General features: G+C 37.8%; 1 protein-coding gene across 2 annotated transcripts in view; it reads right to left on the bottom strand.

The window, feature by feature from the left end:
- Window positions 1-14,751: 14,751 nt before the first annotated feature.
- kcnc3b (potassium voltage-gated channel, Shaw-related subfamily, member 3b) overlaps window positions 14,752-24,615 on the bottom strand; it is a 60,155-nt gene continuing 50,291 nt past the window's right edge. Inside the window, exon 4 of one of the 2 annotated variants that reach the window (XM_062992684.1) lies at window positions 14,752-15,050. In XM_062992684.1, the coding sequence (XP_062848754.1) occupies window positions 14,896-15,050 (155 nt within the window). In that variant the 3' untranslated portion in view covers window positions 14,752-14,895. Of the gene's footprint in view, window positions 15,051-20,321; window positions 20,365-24,615 lie in introns of those variants that run through there. The other variant, XM_062992683.1, reaches the window with a different exon arrangement.

The following is a 24,615-nucleotide window of genomic DNA, read 5'->3' as shown; positions in this document are numbered from 1 at the left end:
TTTTTGTTTCAACACGTATTTTTATTGTGACTGTTTACTGATGCAGAGAAGCAGAAATACTTAATTATGGTAATATAAAGATATGTACTCCATAAAGTACCATAGTGGTTTTAAACTAAAATCTTTAAGTGAGCTAAAACTGGCCTGTGGTTTGGAAAAACCTGAAACCTACAGCTTGATTTACCTGTTGGCAATGGGTGCGACTGAAACACCTATGCTTAATAATTAGGAGGGGTGTCCACATACGTTTGGCCATATACTTGGTCACATATTTAATGACATATAATTAGGTTATTTATAACTTACATTCTGAAGGGGGAGCAAATAATCCTGTTTTATATAGTGGATTAAACAGTGAGAAGCCATAACATAAGGACCACACCCCAAAAATATCTGCATTTCATACCAGTGGTGGATGTCATGGTCAGGGATCTAGTATAAACAGTTGGACTTATCGTAGTTACATATGATTCACATCTTAAATGCTGCAGATTTGTCCACGCACAAGGATTTAAGGGATTCGGATAAGGGCCAAATTCTTATGGCCAGTGACTAGGTCGAAATATCTCTGAAACTGCAAGGGGTGTTTACAACGGTCTGAGGAGGGACAAGCCATGAACCACCAGTGGGTTTTTGGTCAGCAAAGACTCAATGGGCACCAAAGCTGGTCAATGGACATGAAAGCTATGACAGAAGAACTACTGTGGCTTAAATTCTAGATCATTTTAATCCTGGTGATGAGGCAGTGCATTAAACTCTTTTGTGTATGGGGCTGCATAGCCATACAAGTCAAAGTGTTAATCTGAGTCTCTTGCTGTCTTTAAAAAGCGATTAAAAACCCACCTCTTTACTAAACACTTAAGCTGACTTGTACTTACTAATACTAATTCCTTTAAAAAAAACCCACTTTGGTTCTAACAGGTTTTAGCAGATTTGTGTTCTTGGACTGTTGTTTACTTAAACTAGAGTAAGGTAATGTTCACTGTGGTGCACTTCTGTACATCGCTCTGGATAAGAGTGTCTGCTAAAAGCCAAAAATGTAAATGTAATAATAACCCCCCCAGTACACTGTAAAAAAAAGCACTGGCAAAGGGCATGCAGGCTTGGAAACTTGACATTGAAGTAGGTCAACTAATCCAACAAATGCTGTTTTTTTACATTACGTAAAAATTTACAGAAGTAAAATGGTCCAACTCACAGCATATAGAAGATGTAAGACCTGTTGGTAATATTCTGGTATCAGATACAACAGAACTCCTTCAGCTGTCTTGTGGAGTCCATGTCTTGGTGGGTCAGCTTTAAAATTTATATATTTTTTCAAAAAATATATTTAGTTGATTATTTATAAGATTATTGTTTTTTATAAAGCTACTCTCAGCTTGAGTTGAGACATTTTTGTGTTTAAGTGACATGAACAAACATTGAGTGACCCTTGTGTTCATCTTCTAGTCAAAGGTTTTATTTCATTATAGGACTTGAGGTGGGGCATAAAGTCTCACTAGTGAAAACTTTCCAAGCAATGCCTGTATGGACTTGATTATCAATAGATCTTTATAAATGTTCTCTCTCTCTCTCTCTCTCTCTCTCTCTCTCTCACACACACACACACACATCAAGGAAGACATGACTATAAGCATATGATTTCTAATTACTTTATTTAATTACTCATCATGGTAATTGGTTTGGAGGACTGGCAGTGATCAGTGAGGCAAAAATTGCATATCCTTAAATAAAGTACATGAAAACAGAACAACTGGGAACAAACAGCAGCTAATGATCCGGGTAAAATAGCAGGTACAGAAAACACAATGATGCTGACAGAGGGATCATTTCTGAAATCATGTCAACATGGCAGTGTGTGCAGGGGTGTATAACTTGATCACATAATGCAAATAGAAAATTCATTGCTTTAAGTCTCAGGAATAACAACAGCTGTGGAATGCACTGAATGCACTGTATGTAGTTTTCACTTCTTTCTGCTCTAAAATATTCATGTTGCTTCTCCTGAAACAAAATAATAATTTTTTCTAGAGGCTTTCAAAATAACACCAACAAAAACCTGATTCATTCATGTAAAATAAGACTTGAGGCAGAACTGTTTAAAAGATGTACTTTTTAAGGTGTAATCAGTGATTTTGACAGACAGAAGCTAAATCTTTAGGCTTCAAATCAAAACTTTACTTACACTTGTGGGGAACGTGTGCAGTATGTCATACTAGTTTTGGGATTTTAATTATTTTTCACATTTGTGAACATTTCATTGTTCAAAACATAGTTGCTAACTGATTAGCTCTTTTCACCTCAATCAGTTACTTTTATTAGCTATTAGCAAGCTTTTGTAACAACTCTTTTTGGATCTTTGCCTCCTTCAACCAGATCAACTAAATTTGTTGGTTTTCTAGAGCACACTTTATTAGAAATCAATTCAATCCACTCAACTCCTGAAAAGCTATTCCAAAAGCCTCATTTGTGATTGTTAATGTGGCTAAATAGCTTACGCTTGTTTCCACTGACCACAAAATTCTCCTTCAGTGGAATTTTTCCTTACTTGTCAGCATGCCAACCTCTAAGTCCATATAACATAGCTATATATGTATAAAGCTCCCTTGACTGTGGACAATGACACCTGTGGTCAAGCTGCTTCTATGTTAACCATTTGTAGTGGTTCTTTTATAACACTGGACCATTTAGGCACATTTTCTTTCAGCTTTTTAATCCAACATGAGAGTCTGACCTCACAAATGTTCTTTGACTAAATGGGCACAGGTCCCCACCAACACACTCTTAATACTGTGGAACACCTTCCCAGGTGGATGTTCAACAAGCTTATGGTTGCAGCCACACAGTGCTTATATATATTTTCTATAATATTATACTATTAAAACATATGACATTTTCTTTCCTTTTCTATATTGGCCCAATTCAATGTGCAATACTCGTCACACCACTTTAATATTTCATCTATATTTAATCTGTACCATATTCTGTATACTTGGAACTGCACCTTTCTGCACTTTTAATTCCATTTGTTTATTTACACTCAATCCATCCTCATTAATAATAACTGCCGAACTCCAGTGGCCTGCACAGGGCCCTGGCCTCAACCACTTTAAGCACATATCAAATGAATTGGAATGTCATTGGCAAAACAGGCCTTCTCCTGCTTTTAATGCTGTGTGTTTGTGTGTGCTATTCAAAAAGCTGTTATTAATCATGGAACAGGACACGTAGATCCACACACAGTGAGGAGGATGGTTAGATACAAAAATCTTTCTCCCAAGGATCATGGTTGGAAATTTATCAAATGAGGCACCACATATCCAAATCTACAATTAGATCCCAGTTCCATTCCATCAAGCTAGAAATCTTTATCTCACTACAAATATTAGCACATTAGATTCTGTTTCTATGGTCAAATATGACAAAAAATTTAATTATTTGTCGAAAATAGGGGTTGGTTTGGTGCAAAAGGTGATTAGATTAAATGTTTTTATTAAATATGGAGAAGAATCTGTGATGGTTTTCCCTTTAAAGATCATTCACACAATCATCTTCACTGTGGGTGTCATTAACACCGGATGTGACTGTACACTGCACACCTGTATACAGAGACAAAGACATTTAAAAAAGCAAATTTCTTAGCTATGTGAACTTTATTCATCAGTCATTCATTTTTCTGTGTGACTAAACGGCTTTGTTTGTTTTTTGTTCTCATAAAAACTACAAACACCAAGAAAGTTTTAAATTCATGGATACTTAGATGGTAATGGAGACAAAAAAAAACAAAAGTGGAGTAAACTTGGTGGCAGGCTAAATGGGCATCAATCTTTTATTTTTCACCTGAGATGAGACAATCTGCCTAATACAATGCCTTAAAAAAGTATTTAGCCCCCTAAATATTTTTCTTAATTTATGAACTAATATTGCACAGTTGTTGATCTACACAGCATCATGCATCATGTTAAATTAAAAGAAAACAATGTGAAAAACTAAAACTGGTATGACCTTTAAATGTAAGATTATTTAACCCCAGGTACAACATAACTTTTTCAGCTTCATAATCCTTTTAGTTGTCAACATCTTTTATTAAATGTTGTCTGTTTTTACTTCCTTTACTGAGATAAACTGCACATCTTTTGTGGGGTCTATCAGTATGGTTGAGACCATATTGCCTAAAAAACAAAACAAATATGAAAATAGATTTCCAAGAAACATTCAAAACAAGTCAAAAGAATTCGTGACGAATTCAAAGGCACTCAAAATGAAAACTACAGCAACACTGACTAGGTCAGACTGTCCCTTCTAAACTACAGACTGTTTAGAATGGCTATTATAAACCAGTTACTCTGGGTTTCAGAAGGAATAACCACAGCAAGCTTCTACAACATAAATGACTTTCAAGACTTTCAAATTTTTGTTTAGAATTCAAAGTGACGTGCGGAGTAAGTGAAATTCATTTTTACTGTTAGTCAGCAGCAGGGACTGACAGCCTTGATCAGGATTAATAAAAAGTGAAGGATGCACCTGTCAGAAAGGAAGAGAAAACAAAAAGTACACAGATAAAGCCCAACCATTCACTCATTCATTCATTGTCTGTTTTACCACCGCTTTATCCTATTCAGTGGGTTGCAGTGGGTCTAATCCATGGGTGAAAGGTAAGAAACACCCCAGGCAAGTCGCCTGTCCCTCACAGGGCACACACACACACACTAATAACTAGGGCAATTTTAGCACCTCCAATTAACTTGACTGCATGTATTTAAACTGTGTGAGGAAACCGGAGCCAAAGCCCAATCAGTGGCATTTAATTAAATATTACATATACACCGATCAGGCATAACATTATGACCACCTCCTTGTTTCTACACTCACTGTCCATTTTATCAGCTCCACTTACCATATAGAAGCACTTTGTAGTTCTACAATTACTGACTGTAATCCATCTGTTTCTCTGCATGCTTTGTTAGCCCCCTTTCATGCTGTTCTTCAATGGTCAGGACCCCCACACGACCACCACAGAGCAGATATTATTTGGGTGCTGGATCATTCTCAGCACTGCAGTGACACTGACATGGTGGTGGTGTGTTAGTGTGTGTTGTGCTGGTATGAGTGGATAAGACACAGCAGCGCTGATGGAGTTTTTAAACACCTCACTGTCACTGCTGGTCTGAGAATAGTCCACCAACCAAAAATATATCCAGCCAACAGCGCTCAATGAGCAGCATCCTGTGATCACTGATGAAGGTCTAGAAGATGACCAACTCAAACAGCAGCAATAGATGACGTCTCGAAAACTAGGTAGAAGTCTAATAGAGTGAACAGTGAGTGGACACGGTATTTAAAAACTCCAGCAGTGCTGCTGTGTCTGATCCACTCATACAGCACAACACACACTATCAGACCACCACCATGTCAGTGTCACTGCAGGGCTGAGAATCATCCACCATCAAAATAATACCTGCTCTGTGGTCCTGACCATTGAAGAACAGGGTGAATGCAGGCTAAAAAAGCATGTAGAGAAACAGATGGATTACAGTCAGTTATTGTAGAACTACAAAGTGCTTCTATATGGTAAGTAGAGCTGATAAAATGGACAGTGAGTGGTTTTAATGTTATGGCTGATCAGTGTATGTGCTGAATATGTTTTTCAAGGCACTGCATCAAAACTGTCTAATAGCCTGGTGCATCTGCTACAATCTCCACTCAGTTTTATTGCCAGTAAGACATTTATTTAACTGAGAAAATAAAATGCTTTCCTTTGAAGCATGCTGGATGAAAAAAGAGGCTGGTTTAAAATTAGGTTTAAGAATCAGCACCACTGTAGCTACAGAAGAGGCTAAACAACGCTCAGCTTTCTAACACTACCAGTACACAGATTATACAGTCATGTGCATCTGTGGACGAGTGACGATGGATTAATTAGTATTTTACAAAAGACAACATATTGGGGCAGTGTGTTCAGAAATGTGGTGCTCTTTTTTCTTTCTTTAGCTAATAAAAACATTGAAACATCGTACGTCGTACAGTTTGTTACATTTACATTGTATTACTATTTCAAACAAAATATATCTATTTTAATGGAATCTTTTCATCTCCATTGCATATTTTATTTGCTCACTTTTTTATTATAATGTTTTATTTCTCACCCTTCTAAGTTCAACTAAGGTCTTGCAGAAGATCATGCAAATAATTCATGCTGGTAAACAAAGTTACAAAAATGCTTTTGTCCCCCCATCCCAACATTTTAAAGTCTAGTTCTTTTGACCTCTGTGCTTCTGTGGTCAAAACGTCTTGCTCCATCTTTTCAAGCGCTCTTTATTTTTGGTCCAACGTTTGCTTCCTTGTTCCCCTGAAGACAGTCAGTTTCATTGCTGCAGGATCAGTTTTCTTTTACGATGCAGTTGTCGTGCATGTCTGCATCCTCTTCCGTAACCAAACCCCCCACCCCATTATCAAAATATATATATACAGTGTATCACAAAAGTGAGTACACCCCTCACATTTCTGCAAATATTTCATTATATCTTTTCATGGGACAACACTATAGACATGAAACTTGGATATAACTTAGAGTAGTCAATGTACAACTTGTATAGCAGTGTAGATTTACTGTCTTCTGAAAATAACTCAACACACAGCCATTAATGTCTAAATAGCTGGCAACATAATTGAGTACACCCCACAGTGAACATGTCCAAATTGTGCCCAAATGTGTCGTTGTCCCTCCCTGGTGTCATGTGTCAAGGTCCCAGGTGTAAATGGGGAGCAGGACTGTTAAATTTGGTGTTTTGGGTACAATTCTCTCATACTGGCCACTGGATATTCAACATGGCACCTCATGGCAAAGAACTGTCTGAGGATGTGAGAAATAGAATTGTTGCTCTCCACAAAGATGGCCTGGGCTATAAGAAGATTGCTAACACCCTGAAACTGAGCTACAGCATGGTGGCCAAGGTCATACAGTGTCTTTCCAGGACAGGTTCCACTCGGAACAGGCTTCGCCAGGGTCGACCAAAGAAGTTGAGTCCACGTGTTCGGCGTCATATCCAGAGGTTGGCTTTAAAAAATAGACACATGAGTGCTGCCAGCATTGCTGCAGAGGTTGAAGACGTGGGAGGTCAGCCTGTCAGTGCTCAGACCATACGCCGCACACTGCATCAACTCGGTCTGCATGGTCGTCATCCCAGAAGGAAGCTGACGCACAAGAAAGCCCGCAAACAGTTTGCTGAAGACAAGCAGTCCAAGAACATGGATTACTGGAATGCCCTGTGGTCTGACGAGACCAAGATAAACTTGTTTGGCTCAGATGGTGTCCAGCATGTGTGGCGGCGCCCTGGTGAGAAGTACCAAGACAACTGTATCTTGCCTACAGTCAAGCATGGTGGTGGTAGCATCATGGTCTTGGGCTGCATGAGTGTTGCTGGCACTGGGGAGCTGCAGTTCATTGAGGGAAACATGAATTCCAACATGTACTGTGACATTCTGAAACAGAGCATGATCCCCTGCCTTCGAAAACTGGGCCTCATGGCAGTTTTCCAACAGGATAACGACCCCAAACACAACCTCCAAGATGACAACTGCCTTGCTGAGGAAGCTGAAGGTAAAGGTGATGGACTAAACCCAATTGAGCACCTGTGGCGCATCCTCAAGTGGAAGGTGGAGGAGTTCAAGGTGTCTAACATCCACCAGCTCCGTGATGTCATCATGGAGGAGTGGAAGAGGATTCCAGTAGCAACCTGTGCAGCTCTGGTGAATTCCATGCCCAGGAGGGTTAAGGCAGTGCTGGATAATAATGGTGGTCACACAAAATATTGACACTTTGGGCACAATTTGGACATGTTCACTGTGGGGTGTACTCACTTATGTTGCCAGCCATTTAGACATTAATGGCTGTGTGTTGAGTTATTTTAAGAAGACAGTAAATCTACACTGCTATACAAGTTGTACACTGACTACTCTAAGTTATATCCAAGTTTCATGTCTATAGTGTTGTCCCATGAAAAGATATAATAAAATATTTGCAGAAATGTGAGGGGTGTACTCACTTTTGTGATACACTGTATATATATTTGTTCTCCTTTATACATTTGTCCTTAACTGAACTTACATTGTTCTTAGGACATGCAAAGGTTATTGGTCTGAGCGGGTGTCGACGATGTGGCAGTGTCAGTCGAGTGTGACAGAGAGGGCACACACATTCAGTATGGCAGCATAAGCTTTAGTACTGTAAGCAGTTCTAGAATTATCCAGCATCAGCTCAAACAAGTCAGCTAGGAATGTAGTTTCTCAGTGAGGGGTCGTCCTGTTGCTAGTGAGATCGGCAGAGACCTGCTACGCTTGATTATCTCTGCGGGTCTAAAGGGAGACTCTTAGGCTATGTTCAGACTGAAGTTCAAATCTGAATTGTGCACTTTGTGTTCACACTAAATCGGATAAGAATTTAGATACTAGTTATACTCAACTGCTCCACTCGAGTGCCTGACATTCATCATGGTTGAGGTCGCAGCCGCTACCACCACTACCACCCAAAAAACACTACATGTCAGGCAGAAATACACTCTGTAAAGGGCCAACACACCCACCCACTTCCACTTGTGGAGAATTCAGTCAAAGCCTCATCTTCAGTGTACCTCTCCTATTTTCAACTGAAAACGCATAACAGTACATTAGGTACAGCACAAATAGCTCTGGATTTGGATGCGAGACATACTGTACTGTAGGGTACCATGCTAGGAATGTTTAACAGGACCTCACATTGCTATTAGCATTTACAATCTTCCTTCTTGAATATCTTTTTAAAACAACCTATTTACATTGTGCTCAAATCTCTAATGGCATGTAGCTCCCTGAAGTGACAACAGTAAATCTGATTTAACACCTGACTGGGTCACATTTTCAATTGTACTTGAAGATGATAAATAAAATTCAGATTCTATGTGGTTTTAAGTGATTCGGAGTTGAACTGTCTGTCTGAACATAGTCGTATGAATAACTGAACAAATTTTAAGGAGACTGAGGAAGCCGATCCTGGAATCAAAGTTTGCGTTTTATTTGGTCTTGGTGGGGACGGCTTTGGTCTTGAGGGTTTCCAATGATTGCCTTTTCTAAACTGATGAAAAAGAATGGAAGACTCGTGTCAGAACAGCTACCCATTTTCCAAACCTGTGTCAAGTTCCTGGGTTTCAGTCTAAAACTACAGTATGTGAATAGTGAGTATTATTTACTCGAGCTGCTACAGGACAGACAGTGTTTCCTCTGGAATGTTAAAATAATAAAGGTGCGTGTGACTAAGTCATTAGTCAGTCTGTGCAAACGATCAACGATCATCAAAATCTCTAGAAAGTGTCTGAGCTTCCTCCACCAACAAATGCTACAACGTGTTAGCAGAGATGCTACATGATTGATTTAGCAAATTGTTCTCAAAAATGGAATGATGCACACCCAGATCCGTGCTGCAGTACTGTGATTAGTGCAACACATGGACTCTGGGGTGTTTTTCATGGCAGTCACAAAGCATTTTGGAATGTTTCGCTAACATTTTTTGTATCTTTAAGTCTCACAAGATATGAGTAACAAAAACACCCAGTTTTGCCGTCTCATAAAGTCTTTAGGTGGAAAGAGGGTGTGTTTCAGGATCTCCAAAAGGCTGCTTTGGTTACGGTGTGATGATCTGGTCTTGGAAGTTTAAACATCCATGCCTTTTTTCCAGTTACTTCCTTCTGCTGTAGGCGCATCCCGAAAGTGTCGCATCTGGACGTCATTCGAAAAAGTCAGAAAACAACTAACTTTGTCTTCTTTAAAGTTGAAGTCTAAAAACTTAATACTGTGAAAAGAAAAAGACAAAGAATAAGTTAGAAAAATCTATTCGATTCTGTCAGAATGATTTACAGAACAAATAAAACCTACAATCTAACTTCTAACATCAAATGTGTGGTTGAAATGAAACATGTAAAACGTTAAAAAAAAAATATCAACAATAAAACAGTTAAATATCTTGAACCTGGATTGTAAAATACACATGCACTTTACAATGAGTCCCATGTATCTTTAAAGGGGTGCAAAACTCCACTTCTATTAAAACATACTATACATCATAGCAATATTTATTTAATTGCAAATAATATACGATTAATGTGATACATAAAAAACTACTACATTTGTTTTCTGACTGAAATAGAAATGGAATAATCCACCCCAGATACATTTAATACATTTTTATCAAACACTCACTGATAAAAGGAAACTTATTAGTTAAAACTGACAACAGTAGAAATCTGGGGAGGTTTTACCTGTCGATGGTGGTTAAAAGTTAGCATGCGAAAGTTCTGTTAACAGATAATTCACTATTAACTGTAGTTCGAGCCATTTATGTATCATCAGTGTTTTTTACCATTTGTAAACACAGTGAAAATGTGATTCAAACAAGTACATATGGAATTGTGAATAATTTACATTTAATGTTTTAATGATTTCTACATATATTTAATCTAGTGTTTCAACAGATGTTCACAAAAAGAACATGAAATTAAAATAGCCAGTATAAACTATATTCACTTCTTTTTTAAAGAGCCCCTGAACTTGATGCTAGCTTGATTATGAAGATTATATACTGTATACTGTAGGTCAAATTAATCATCACAGTGCAAGTTTAACTTTTTTACATTTATAACAGACACACAACCCGAATTAGTAATGTGGTAAATATATCAAAACATTATGATTATGACCTAGTCACTACATTAAGCTTGGCTTTCTACCCAGTGTTGCTTTGCTAAAGCTACAGTAATGCTAATAACGGCTAGTTGCCAGCTTCTTACACATGCTGTAAAGTATTCTAAAACATGTCCTACACAAACTATATATAATACCAAATATATTACTTTTTACATGACAAAGTCAAATCATTGATTGTCCATATAAATTACAATTTTTTTTTTTTTACTTGTGCCTGCTATGCTAAAGCTATTTTAATGGTGCCTGGCTTCTTGCCTTTGCACTAGTTGCCAGCATCATGGAATTAGATATTATATGTATATAGTGTATTTGGCTAATATTAAATAAACTGCTCTGATTTTAATCATGTAAACAAAGTCTGATAGTCAAAATTGACATAAGATTTTAAGCTGGGCGGCATGCTAAGTTTTAAAAAGCTAAAGCCAGTTAGCATACTGACACACAGTAGTATGTGGTTTGGAACAAAGCCAAAATAGTGAATTGTGCCATTCCTAGCACCCTGGTTGAGTGTTATTTCCAAATAGCTAGAGAACATGGGATGTTTTTAGTTTGAACCTTCATAAATATTCATATATAGTTAATAATAATGAAATTACAGACATACAGATCTCTATTCAACCGTGTTATAATTCTCTTAAACGTACAAAATCCTAGTAAATATTCTACACTACATGTCATGCATTCAATTAAAATATTTTATTTAAGCATTTAAAATAAAAAACATCTTAATGTGTATTATTGTATCATTGTAAAATTAATACTGGGTGCAAGTGATTGTGTGTAAGTGTGACTTATCCTGATTGGACGTAGTTCATGCAAAATACTCCATCAAAATAACATACAAACACCACAACATAAAGACACACACAAACCAATTAACATTCAAATAAACAGCACAAAAAGAATGCAAACGATTGAGACAAATCCAAGAATAACCAGCATACAGTGACTGAAATACATTATATACGAGTTTAATAAGTGTTCACATGTATGCTATAGATACAGGCATGTATACATTGAGGTTTGCAGGTGAAGCTAGTTCAATCTAGCTAGCAGTTTAGTTTTTTTTCCTTCTCTGAGTAACACAGCAGCTTAACGTAGCCTCATAGAGGAGCTCACATTTGTCTGAAAGTGTCCTGACCGTATTGTATTAGTAATAACAATATGGTATACACACTACACAAAGAATTGAGATTTGAAATTCTCTACATATTAAAAACAAAGTTGTTTTTATTTTTACAAAAACATACTGAATACAAGAACAGGACAACAGTATATAGATATACAAGTGAACACTGAATGACAAACAAGGAATGATTGCTATCAGGAGAATAATCAGTCTTTAGTCTCTGTAGTTTCTAATAGATGATTTCTGACTTGACGTAAAAGAAAAAGCCTCCTGTTTTACAGCATTGATAGGAAGGTTATGGGCCATGCTAATCCTGCCTTAATAGAGCATGTGCAGCTCTAAAGAATCTGAAGAACATTTTAACATTGCCCATAAGACACATCAGGGTATTTCCTGAATTCATCACAGTTACACTTTGTCCCAAATGCTAAATTTAATAATATTCATTTCTTTAAGGTGTATATAACATAGTCGTCATGGTTGTTAAGGGATGGTCAGTCAGTATTCCTAAAGGTCTGTATTCAGGGTTAGTTACTTTTGGTTGGCAGTTACAGTTAAAAAATAAATGAAAGGACATTTGTGACTACACAGGTTACATATTTAATGATTATATTGATAACTAATATGAACACGCCTATAGGAATTTACCACAGTTTAATCAATGATTGTCCAATTGTTTATGAAGTTCCATATATAAAAACAACACAGCTTCAATATTAAAAGTAAATCTACGTTGAAATTCTAGTTTGTACAGTAGAATTCAAGTCAAGGAATGCTACTCTGGTTTAAGAACAGACCAAAGGCAAGTGTCTAGCATTGGGATGGTTGAGTTATTCCTTTTTACAAAACACAGCGGTGCAGCTGTAATATTCAGATCATCACTTTATTTTCTTGATGCAATAGACTGTACATAATCTATCTATCCATTTACCTGTTGTGTATTTCTGGTTAACAGCACATTTAAGAGTTTACTCTAATATAAGTACAGTCCACTATCAAAAGAATTACATTACGGTTACTTATGTTAAGCTTTCCCTTATTACAAACCCACCATATGATTGATCAATTACAGTTATGATTAGGTGTGTAACAAGTCAAATCTTATGGATCAGATGTGTGAATGGTATACACAACAAAGACTACAGTCAACTCAACTCTTAATACAGTCCATTATACATTAACAATGAAAAACTATTAAACATTAGCATTTGGGACACTTCTTATTCAAATATGAAAGTTCTATAACATCAGATTGAATACTTGAGGTTCAGTTTGATATGACAGGTGCCATGTTTAAAACAAAATGGCTCTGTTGTGCTACCAATTCACTGGCTCATTATATATTGCAAAACTAAGCAACATAATGATAACATATTAACAGCTACAGATATAGTACAACTTTGCAATTATTGCAATTTTTGGCTATTCTAAGGAAGCATTTTCTTAGAAATGGCTTTGTTCTGTTTGTTTCTTCTTTTTATTAAATTCTGGAAGCACTAGGTCAGATATTTTCGTCTAACAAAAGAAACACTGACATCTAACAGTTACGTATATATTATATACATATAAAACAATGAAGTAAAAAGGAATGTTTTTGAAAATAAAAACAATCATATAAAAACAACCACAGAACATCAACAAAGACAACACCAACAAATTAGGAATGTCTTCTAGTTGTCACATAGTCTTCAAATCTGTAGATCTACTTCAGAGATACTTGTGTAGAATGAAAAATTTGCACACTCACAAATACAAACACCACATGTGCATGAACTACATCTCCAGTCTCATGAATCTGAGTGAAATACCGCACTTTTGCATATGGGTATAAATGTGCAGTGTTGAAGTTTGCAGATCAAAATGAGTCCTTGCTTTTTCGATGTCAGAGCAACCACCAACACTGAGACTGATCGGAGGTATAAAGTGGAAGGACTGAATACACAGAATGCACGATTGGAAAATAAAAATGAAGTCAAATGTGTTTAAAATAAACATTACTGTCCGAACCTGATTTCATTAGATTTGGTTTTTCTGGTCCCAGTTCATGAACAAAAGGTGAAAGTAAATAATGGTGCACTGAACATAATGGTAAAGAATGGTAAATGAACAGTTTTCATTTACGCTTATGAGAAATGTAAAATACGCTTTAAAATATCTCCAATAAAACTGCCTGAGAGAGTAAACATGTTTCTAATAGCTTTATTTTGAGATGTCTTGCATTTGTTGTGGGATGTTTTTTCAGCGATGATTATTCCCAACCTTTTTAATGAATTTCCTCAAATGCTACATTTTGAGAATGGCTACTGGCCTAGCAGGACTAATCATTAATTATTTATTATTATTATTACCTTCTAAAATAGAAAATCTATTATTTTTAACTAGGGTTATATTTACCAGTAATGGTAAGAGTATACATTTCAAACACAAGCCAAAATCTCTTGTGACTGGATGATTATTGTTCCAGTATAACATTCCTACACCAAATCTGACTTTACTGAATACCTGTCTGCATACATAGGTTAAGTGTATACTCTACTCATTACAGTACAGGTTACATTGTTAAAAATAAAACATAAGAATGAGTGTATTAAAATCGTTCCTTGCATTAGGTCCATGTTTCTTAATAGATTAAAATGAACAGATGATATGAATATGGAACAGGAACAATAGCTCTGATATACAAACATATATACAGATGATACTCTTCTCTACAGCTGCCCTCTTAATATAATTAATCTGCATATTTCAATACATCGTCAAACTATGTTTAATTCCACTGATCTGCTGCTATCGACTAACTACAGTACAGTGTTTCTTCTTCCGGAGATTCTATTTTACTGACAAGCACCTAAAGCTGTGAGTGAACGATGATGAAAAGGGTTTCTACTTTTAGATTCATTATTGGTGGTTATTGATGTCTGTTCCAGCTAGACACTGAGTGTGTGTCCATGTCCTCTTCTTTTACACACACACTCTGCACTATCTGCTCCTCTTGTTTTTCTGTCCTGAGGTCTAGCGTTTTATTATTTGCTTTACAAAATGGAAGGAATGGGCGAGCGACAGCGGCGTAGGGTTACTGGGGCCTCGTAGGGGTCAAATGGAGTGCTGGTGAGAGGAGTCAAACGCAGCGATGACCCCGTCATTCCCGATATGTTGTTCAAACTGCGAGATTTCTCGTAGGCCGTGGCTGCAGGAGGGGGGCAGTCGATTACAGAGGATTTGTTCACGAGTATGTTTTAGAAGGATTAGTCAGTTAGTGTAAGATTAAATCATGTATTGATTGGGGTCAAAATTATTGAGCGTGTTGGTATAGATGCAGATAGAAATTAGGTGTTGTATAAAAGGATTATGAATGGCCATAACAATTGTGGAAATTCGTGAATCAGATATGGAATGACAGAAAATTTAAACATAATGTTGAGACACATAAAGGAGAAAAACACACACACACACACACACACACACACACACATACACACACAGAGAGGACAAGACAGGACAAACAAGAAAATGCCGGTTATGAAATATGTCAAAGATTTCCATACCATAAACAATACACAACTAACAACACAACAAAAAATACATTATAGACTTCAACTTTATAACACATCAACACACTCCGGAAGTTGAAGGAAACACCTGCTGGAAGCTTGGGTTAAATTTTGTGTGTTTGCTCCATAGGAGGCACCATATACACTGATATTAACATAGGAGGCAATATATACACTGCTACCTGTTGTGTTTCAGTCAACCAACGACAGAGTTGCAAAGAGGTATAACAGAGTTATGACAGGTATGAAAGCTGCAGGTACACACATGACCCCTCCTACAATACTCTCTGCTGCTGGAGGTAACCAATCACATCACAGCCAATTTCACTCACTCACTCACTCACTCACTTTCTTAACCGCTTATCCAATCAGGGTCGTGGTGCTGGAGCCTATCCCAGCTTTTCAATGGGCGCAAGGCACACAGCAACATCCTGGACGGGGCACCAGTCCATCGCAGGGCAGACACACATACACACACACACACACACCCATTCACCTATAGAGAAATTCAGTGTCTCCAATTAACCTGACTGCATGTTTTTGGACTGTGGGAGGAAACCGGGGCTCCCGCAGGAAACCCACGCAGACACAGGGAGAACATGCAAACTCCACACAGAAAGGACCCGGAGCGCCCCGCCTGGGGGTCTAACTCAGGACCTTCTTGCTGTGAGGCGACAGTGCTACCCACTGAGCCACCGTGCCGCCTACAGCCAATTTTATTCTGTGTAAATGATAATAGGCTCATAGTTTAGCTTGAGTGATATCTTGGCCACCTCCAGCAGCTCTGTGGTAACACTTCTCATTGACTGTGTGGTCACAATGCCTTCATTAGGTTATTATAAGCATGATGTATTTTATAAATTATTTATAAGACAGTTCTGTGGAATCTCTTTGTTTTATACTGTATGTGCTTAATGTATTGGACAGTAGAACATCAGGCTTATAACTGCACCCAGATTTCATTTTGGCATAAAGGACCAGGCATTCAAAAGAAGTACACGCACATTTCATTACTTCCTTTTCTTCCTTCATATATTTTTATATTCGATAGAACGTGTCATGGAGGGATGTGGGGGGGACACTGCAGCATGTTTACCATTACATAGTACACCATAATAAAAAGCAAATAATGAACAGTCCCCGCTTTAAGTCAAACATTACAAGACATGCATGGACATAAGTAGAGTACACAAATATACATCCACACACACATGTACATACACACTGTCTGTGGATAGCAGCAGGATAAAGTGTCAGGTACAATAATATAAAACAGTACTGTAAACCTAAACACAGTGATAAAAATACTGATATACACACACAGAAATATATGTTTTTCATAGGTTGCTGTTGATGTAAATCTAGTAAATGATAAACTGGCAACCCCACATAAAAAAGTGCAGGTAATCACCCAGAATACCAGAGAACTAAGTACCAATTTTTGTTTTAGCCAAATCGTTTGTTAAAAAAATCAGTTTAGATTGAAAGAAAAAAAAAACCCTGACGTCCACATTGTGACCACTGAGAGGTGCTTCTTTCTAATGCAATAAAAGCAGCCCAAAGGGAAGATGAGGGGGAGTCACAAATTATGACTTCCAGGAGTTAGGAAATAGTGACAAAGCATTGACCCAAAATGATGGGAATGCCTAATTGTCTCTGCTGTGATTTCGGTTGTTCATGCGTTGTATCAAGACCAGGGTGACAAATTACAATGCAAATCTGCTAGTACAATCAGCACTTACATTGTATGTGGCAGAAACATTTATTTCACTAAAGCTGCAGCTAATCACACAATTTGCACTTGTTACCGCCTTCTTATTACACACAACTTAATGCTCAATAGACAAGCAATGTTAAAACTAGGGCTGTCAAACGCTAATTTTTTTTAATCGCGATTAATCTCAGAATTTCATATAGTTAATCGCGATTAATCGCATTAAAAAAAAAAATCTGTGTAAATGTTATAGAAAACAAGGATTTTTAAGTGAAATGTTACAATTAAAATGGTGAACACATTTTATGCTAAATGTACTTATGTTAAAAACTGCTGGGACAAGAGAAAACTGTAAGGGAGTTTTATTCACTCACATACTAGGCAGTAATACTATCCAGCAGAGACCCTTGACTTCGTATAAATGTCAGATTGTAGGTTAAAATTTCTCCATCAGCAAACATTGTGAGTGTGTTTTGACCCTTTGGGGCTTCCATAGTGCATGGAATAGCATGCTTGGCTAACGGTATGACTCTAGGACTGCGTCCGGAATCGCATACTTCCATACTCAATAGTACGCGAAATGAGTACGCGAGAGCGGTTAGTATGTCCGAATACATAGTATACACAAAGAGGTACGCGAGAAGTACCCGGATGACCTACTTATTGGGCAGCCATATTTGAGTATGCAAGCGATGCACACTTGCGGTCCGTTAATGTATCCCATAATGCAACTGGAGCTGCGTAGGCGTTCGAAGCGTAATAAGAAACAAGAAAGATAGCGGTCCTCTGTTTACAAGTGTAAGTAAGATAAATAAAATCAAACATTTTAAAGACGAATTAATAACAAAAACACGATAAATATCCAAAAGTTTGGCGAGTGGGGTTTGTAATGAGTCTGTAACCATGGTGATATTACGTCATCACGTCCCACGTCATCACTTGACGTTGGAAAGATGGCGGATGTAGTGCGTAGCAGTGTTGTGTGCATACTGCATACTTCTGTACTGAAAGTATGTACTTTTTTACCGGCCGAGTAGTGCATACTTCCTCCAATCTAGTACGTACTCTCTAAGTATGCGATTCCGGACGCAGCTTAGCTGTTTGCTATTCGGTACCGTAACAGAAGAAGTAATAAAGTGTTATGCTCCCGACAACTTGTGAATATACCGTGTATTTATTTCTTTATTAAGCAAGTGCATCACTACAATGCTCGGTTACATTATGTTAACAAACCGCAAATGAAACAAACAGTAGCAAGTCCGACGTTAAAACGTTGGTGCACGGTCAAGTCTCAACATGAACTACGGATGACTCGCAGGGCCAAATAAAATTTGCGTTAACGGCACTATTTTTTTAATCGCGTTAAATTGAGATTGCGTTAATGCGTTATTATCGCGTTAACTTCGACAGCCCTATTTTTACTTTTGTAATTTTTTGTAACTTTGCACTTTACTGCTGTACTTTGTGCAATATTTCTAATAACTGCAATATTTGGTTTAACTGTTTATATTTTTGTAATTTTTATATATTCTTACTATTTAGTATATGTGTACATACATGTAAACATTTTGTAATTTTCTATTTTTTGTATTCTTGAAAGCTGCTGTAACACTACAAATTTCCCCCTGTGGGATAATAAAAGGCTATCTTATTTTATCTTATCTCTTATCTTAGTTAAAACCAATTAATTTCCCTCAACAGTTTTACAATCACCTCATATTACTACATAAATTTCATAGTAAATTTAAAAAACATCTATATGTTAAGTACACTACCATATATAAACTGCACTCTAATACACAGTTAACCTTTAAATTCTAATCTGGCAGCAAAAAAATTAACCAGCGTCCATGACCATTAGGTAATTAATTGGTGCAAAAACAAGGACCTGGCAACCACTTCCCTCAGCATGGCTGTGAACGCTTTCGTGAGGAGAAGAAAATAAGGTGCCAAATTTACCGAAAATACCGAACATGCTAACAGGCTGCACATATTTTTGCGCATACAATTTCTACACTTTGTGTAATCTTTATAAATGTGCACATTTATTAGGCATCTATGAGGAAAACGTGACCGAAATGAGCTGGAATCTGTGCAAAAAGCTTAGTACAGCTAGCCGTGAGTGAGCTATCTGAAATATATATGACTCAACACACACGCACACATTCCACTATATTAAATATAAAATCTAAATGGCTGAATGGTTTTCTACATGAATATTTCCTTACTGCGACTGACCCAGTTTTCTCTCTTTATTTCTGCTGTATTTTTGTGAGATGATCTCTGATGTTTGAACACAAGGTGGCGTGCTTGGATGACTGTGAGATGAGTAACCATCGTACAGTACATATCATGGCCAATTCATTAGGAACACCAAGGCCCTAATCACAATATACATATTTAAATATGCTCTAAATGCCCCTCATATACTCCACTATCTAGCTTAATGTGTAATTTTAGGATCCAACAGTGTTCCTATAAGTTGTTGATATGGCAGGAATGTTTTAGAAGGGCAGGAACCACCCCTTCGTAGATTTGTCTGCCTCAATGTCTTGAGGAACAACATACTAATACTTTTTTAAATTAAGGCACACTGGGCATAAAGTGCTAATTTTAATTCTTGCCATAACACCACTATTTGGTTCAGGTCAGGATTTTGACTAGAAAATTACCAAACTTTATTTACTTTACGCTTATTCTAATATAAACAAGCTTTTTGTATAAAGTTTCATTATAAGTCACCTTCAGCTCACAGACAGATGACCTTTCATTCTCTTTAATGCTTTTTTGATAGAGATTGAAAGTGATCATTCCCTCAATAATAGCGAGACCCTGACCAGGATGAAGTGGTAACTAAAGACTGATGAAGACATGAATAAATAAATAAAGAAACAATACATAATTTTAATAAAGCGGCACCATTACTAAAGCTCTGTTGTGATCCAGGTCCTGAAAACCTGTGTTCGATCAGCTCAAGCAGCTGAATACATGAATACAATTAATCACATTTTACTATACATACCAAGGAGATCACATATGTACAATACTGCCAAATTTTTTAACGTTAATCTTCTTATTACATTATAAATGGGGTAAATAAGGGACTACACAAGGTTAGGGATCCACCAATAGCCAAATCAGACAGCATGCATTAGACACAGGGTTAGGATTGGTGTTAGTATGGTAAATACCTACCTACGATCACAGTTATGAAATACTGGCACTGTACTGGCGGCCTGGAGATAGATGGAGAATGAGATGAATGTTAGTCAATGGAAAAATTAACAAGTGAGTATGAAAGACATGATAAGTTATGAGAAAATATGCAAATATTAAAACCAGTTTTTAAATATTAAAAGAGCTAACAGTTACTTTAGTAATATAACAGGGTGACATTTTATTTAATACTGTGAAAATGTAAAGGATTTTATACAGAATTCTGTGGTGAACAAGAAGCATGAGGCTCAAATTAGGATTATATGGTCTTTAAAATCTGGCAACCCTATGCAATTCTCAAAAATGTTGTGTTTTTGGATTTGTTTTGTGATCATTTGTGCTGTTCATTCCACAGCCGTCACATCACTTCCGATTTGAACTTCCCTGAAGGTGGAGAATGAAATGTTATTTATTATCTGCCAATAAAACAAAAGCCTTGTACAAAAGTGACCGTATTTCACAATAAAGAACAATAACGAATGTACCTAACATTTTAGACCTGTACACCATCCAAGGTTCAGAAGGAATTCGCCTGTCTGCATTTATAGTGTCTTCTTTTAAACCAGCCAATTATTGATCCAGTGTACCATCTCCTGTATTCAGGTCAGCTGTACAAACACCCTAAATCATGGTTTTGCATTGTTATGAAGGCTGTACATACAGAGTGCTTATTAACACCTGTCCTGTACAGTGTATTGATCCACTAGGAGTTAAAACTGCAGAGGGTTTATATTACCCACAATTAAATTGCTCTGGGCTTAAGCTGAGCATAAATCAGAGTGGCAAGGTTGAAGTGTAGTTTGTAACATGAGAGCTTTTTCCAACCAACTCTAGGACTTCACACTAATGTCTTTTAAACCACTTAAACGCTCGGTTAACCTCGAAGGATTTTGCCTAGCCACAGTTAAAAGGGCGTCTGGGTGGCTAACCTGTCTGGGTGGCTAACCGCCCATAATAGAGCTGATCCAAATACATCCTGCTGAGGTAAAACTATGGGTTCTTTACCCAAAATGCTCTAAAGGACTGGTTTTAATATTTGAAGACACATTTTGCACTAAACAGAATAGAGGTTATGTAAAGGGTTAAAGGTCATGCTGATGAAGATTAAATGTTAAATTCAATACAAAATGTTCAAAAGAAATCTGTAGCTCCACTATCAACTCAAACAAAGCGTCTGATCTTAAACATGAATTTAAATGACCTTTTAACTGACAGCATCAATCACTGACTTCTTTGTCAGTTATCGGTTAAACGATTCATCATTGCCATCCCTAACACACACACACTCAGAGTAATGGAGATGAAGGTAGAGAATGAAAGGTCTATGAAGGTAGAACTTATAGTGGAGAGCAGAACTAAATACCTTTACAGAAAAAAACACTGGTTGGTTACACACCAGTTTGTTGCTTCACACATACTAGCACCAGGTAGACCAGTTTTTCATCCAACACGATCTGTATATACACCGATCAGCCATAACATTAAAACCACCTCCTTGTTTCCGCACTCACTGTCCATTTTATCAGTTCCACTTACCATATAGAAGCACTTTGTAGTTCTACAATTACTGACTGTAGTCTATCTCTTTCCCCTTTCATGCTGTTCTTCAATGGTCAGGACTTCAATGGTTAAGGTACTGGACTAGTAATCAGAGGGTTGCTAGTTCAAGCCCCACCACTGCCAGGTTGCTGCTGTTGGGCCCTTGAGCAAGGCCCTTAACCCTCAGTCGCTCAGACTGTATACTGTAACTGTAATGTAAGTCGCTTTGAATAAAGGCGTCTGCTAAATGTCAAAAATATAAATGTAAATGTTAGTGTGTGTTGTGCTGGTATGAGTGGATCAGAGACAGCAGCGCTGCTGGAGTTTTTAAATACCGTGTCCACTCACTTTCCACTCTATTAGACACTCCTACCTAGTTGCTTCACCTTGTAGATGTAAAGTCAGAGACGATCGCTCATCTATTGCTGCTGTTTGAGTTGATCATCTTCTAGACCTTCATCAGTGGTCACAGGATGCTGCCCACGGGGCGCTGTTGGCTGGATATATTTTTGGTTGGTGGACTATTCTCAGTCCAGCAGTGACAGTGAGGTGTTTAAAAACTCCATGAGCGCTGCTGTGTCTTATCCACTCATACCAGCACAACACACCACCATCATGTCAGTGTCACTGCAGGGCTGAGAATGATCCACCATCCAAATAATACCTGCTCTGTAGTGGTCCTGGGAGAGTCCTGACCATTGAAGAACAGCATGAAAGGGGGCTAACAAAGCATGCATTGGAACAGATGGACTACAGTCAGTAATTGTAGAACTACAAAGTGCTCCTATATGGTAAGTGGAGCTGATAAAATGTACAGTGAGTGTAGAAACAAGGAGGTGGTTTTAATGTTATGGCTGATCAGTGTATCTATGTGTTTGCAGAGCTTCAGTTTAGCTATAAGGTGCCTTAAAGAGTCTTAATCCAGTTTCATGTATTACAGTTTTAAGCTTTAATAAATTGATAATATTAACAGTGTGCAGCCTAGTAAATGCTCACAAGCAGGATATGCAGTAGATAAAAAAATCAGGATTAAAAATATGCTTATTGGGTAGTTACATGGACAGGATATTGGTAGAAATGGTGTTGAGGTGTTGTGCTTTTAGGGTTTGCCCTGCCTCTCAGTGCAGTTTGCAGTTTGTTCTTACCTTTTTTCAATCAGTCTTGGAGTCTGTTTAAATGTCCTTATGTCTGTCAACCAGTCAGCCACACATCAGTGTGTGTTTACATCTTACACACAACTCACAACAGCACAACAGCAAACCCCCACCCATACACACACACACACACACACACACACACACAAACGAGGTCCAGCTACATAAAGCTCTGATCTAGTGAAGTTGTGAGTCTGTGAGCTCTCGCAGTCGTGCCGCGCATTTAAACACCCTCCATCTTCCACCCGTCTATATTTAGTACCTAATTTAAAGCATGGCACCAACCAGAGGCTGCAAACTCATACAACCTCAGTCTGACTTCATCTGCCACCTGACCTTTAACCCTGGATAGCCTAGCCCAGCACAGGGCTAAAAGTGCAGTGGACAGAACAAGAAACACATTAGGTAAAGCCTAGTGCACACTAAACCATCCAGTCACTGATTAGAGGTCATTCGCCAGGTTGCCAGATGAAGCGCCTGGTCACAAATTCAGGCTGTCCCCAGGAAATAAACAGTATGTACCTGCCTACATGGTGCAGATGCAAAGATGGAGGGCTGGGGAGCTCTGGGTCACCGGATCAAGTCTGCAATGTGAAGAACTAAAAGTAGGACGACTATTTAGATTGGTATGTGCGGTAAATCAGTTTCAGCATTTGGATATACACCAACCAGGCATCCATCACGACACCTGTTAGTGGGTGGGATATATTAGGCAGCAAGTGAACATTTTATCCTCAAAGTTAACATGTTAAAAGCAGGAAAAAATGGGCGGCATAAGGATTTGAGCGAGTTTGACAAGGGCCAAATTGTGATGGCTAGACGACTGGGTCAGAGCATCTCCAAAACTGCTGCTCTTGTGGGGTGTTCCCAGGGTCTGCAGTGGTCAGTATCTATCAAAAGTGGTCCAAAATCTGCAAAACCAAATGTCCGGTTGTTTAAAAAGCATACCAAGACCAGTAGTTCAGTAACTGTCTGCTATCCGGTGCACGTCTCTCTGTTTACATAAGTGATAGGCTTTAATTTGTCGGGAGGCTCGCTTTGTTCTCGCCTTTTTCTCTCTTTTATGCTTCATTTTTGCAAGTTCTAGTGCTTAGTTATGCACCAGAGCTTTTCCAGTAGCCACCAGTAGTGCTTCAGACTCAGAATAATAGCTACTCCACCACACAATTAAATGAAATTTCTTCCCAGTAGTACAGTACACCAATTTAAATATTTATTTACAGGTAATACATGACATATTTACATATCAATTTACATTGTTCATTTTACTGTTGATTATATGTGCATGTTTAGCACTTTTAGTGCTGTGTTTTTGTATTTTTTTGCACCCCCTGGAAAAAACCTCACTGTTTCTGACAATTGCATTTTATGGACCAGTGTACCCCTTTTTTAGTCTGTTAAATCGAGGTTCCACTGTATTATCTAACACTCTCTGTATTGGGGTGTGCATGGAGCAGAGGAAGGGTGCAGCTTAAGGGCTGGGAGCTTAAGGGCTGTGTCTCAAATGACACTTTATTAAATAAACTATATGGTCAGAATAGTAATCTCAGCACTAGGAGAGATGTAATTTTGCACACT

This window comes from Trichomycterus rosablanca, chromosome 3 (genome assembly GCF_030014385.1).
Source record: "Trichomycterus rosablanca isolate fTriRos1 chromosome 3, fTriRos1.hap1, whole genome shotgun sequence".
In the NCBI taxonomy this organism is placed as follows: domain Eukaryota; kingdom Metazoa; phylum Chordata; class Actinopteri; order Siluriformes; family Trichomycteridae; genus Trichomycterus; species Trichomycterus rosablanca.
The sequence above is the reverse complement of the archived record's forward strand: the minus strand, read 5'-3'. Positions and strand labels throughout refer to the sequence as shown.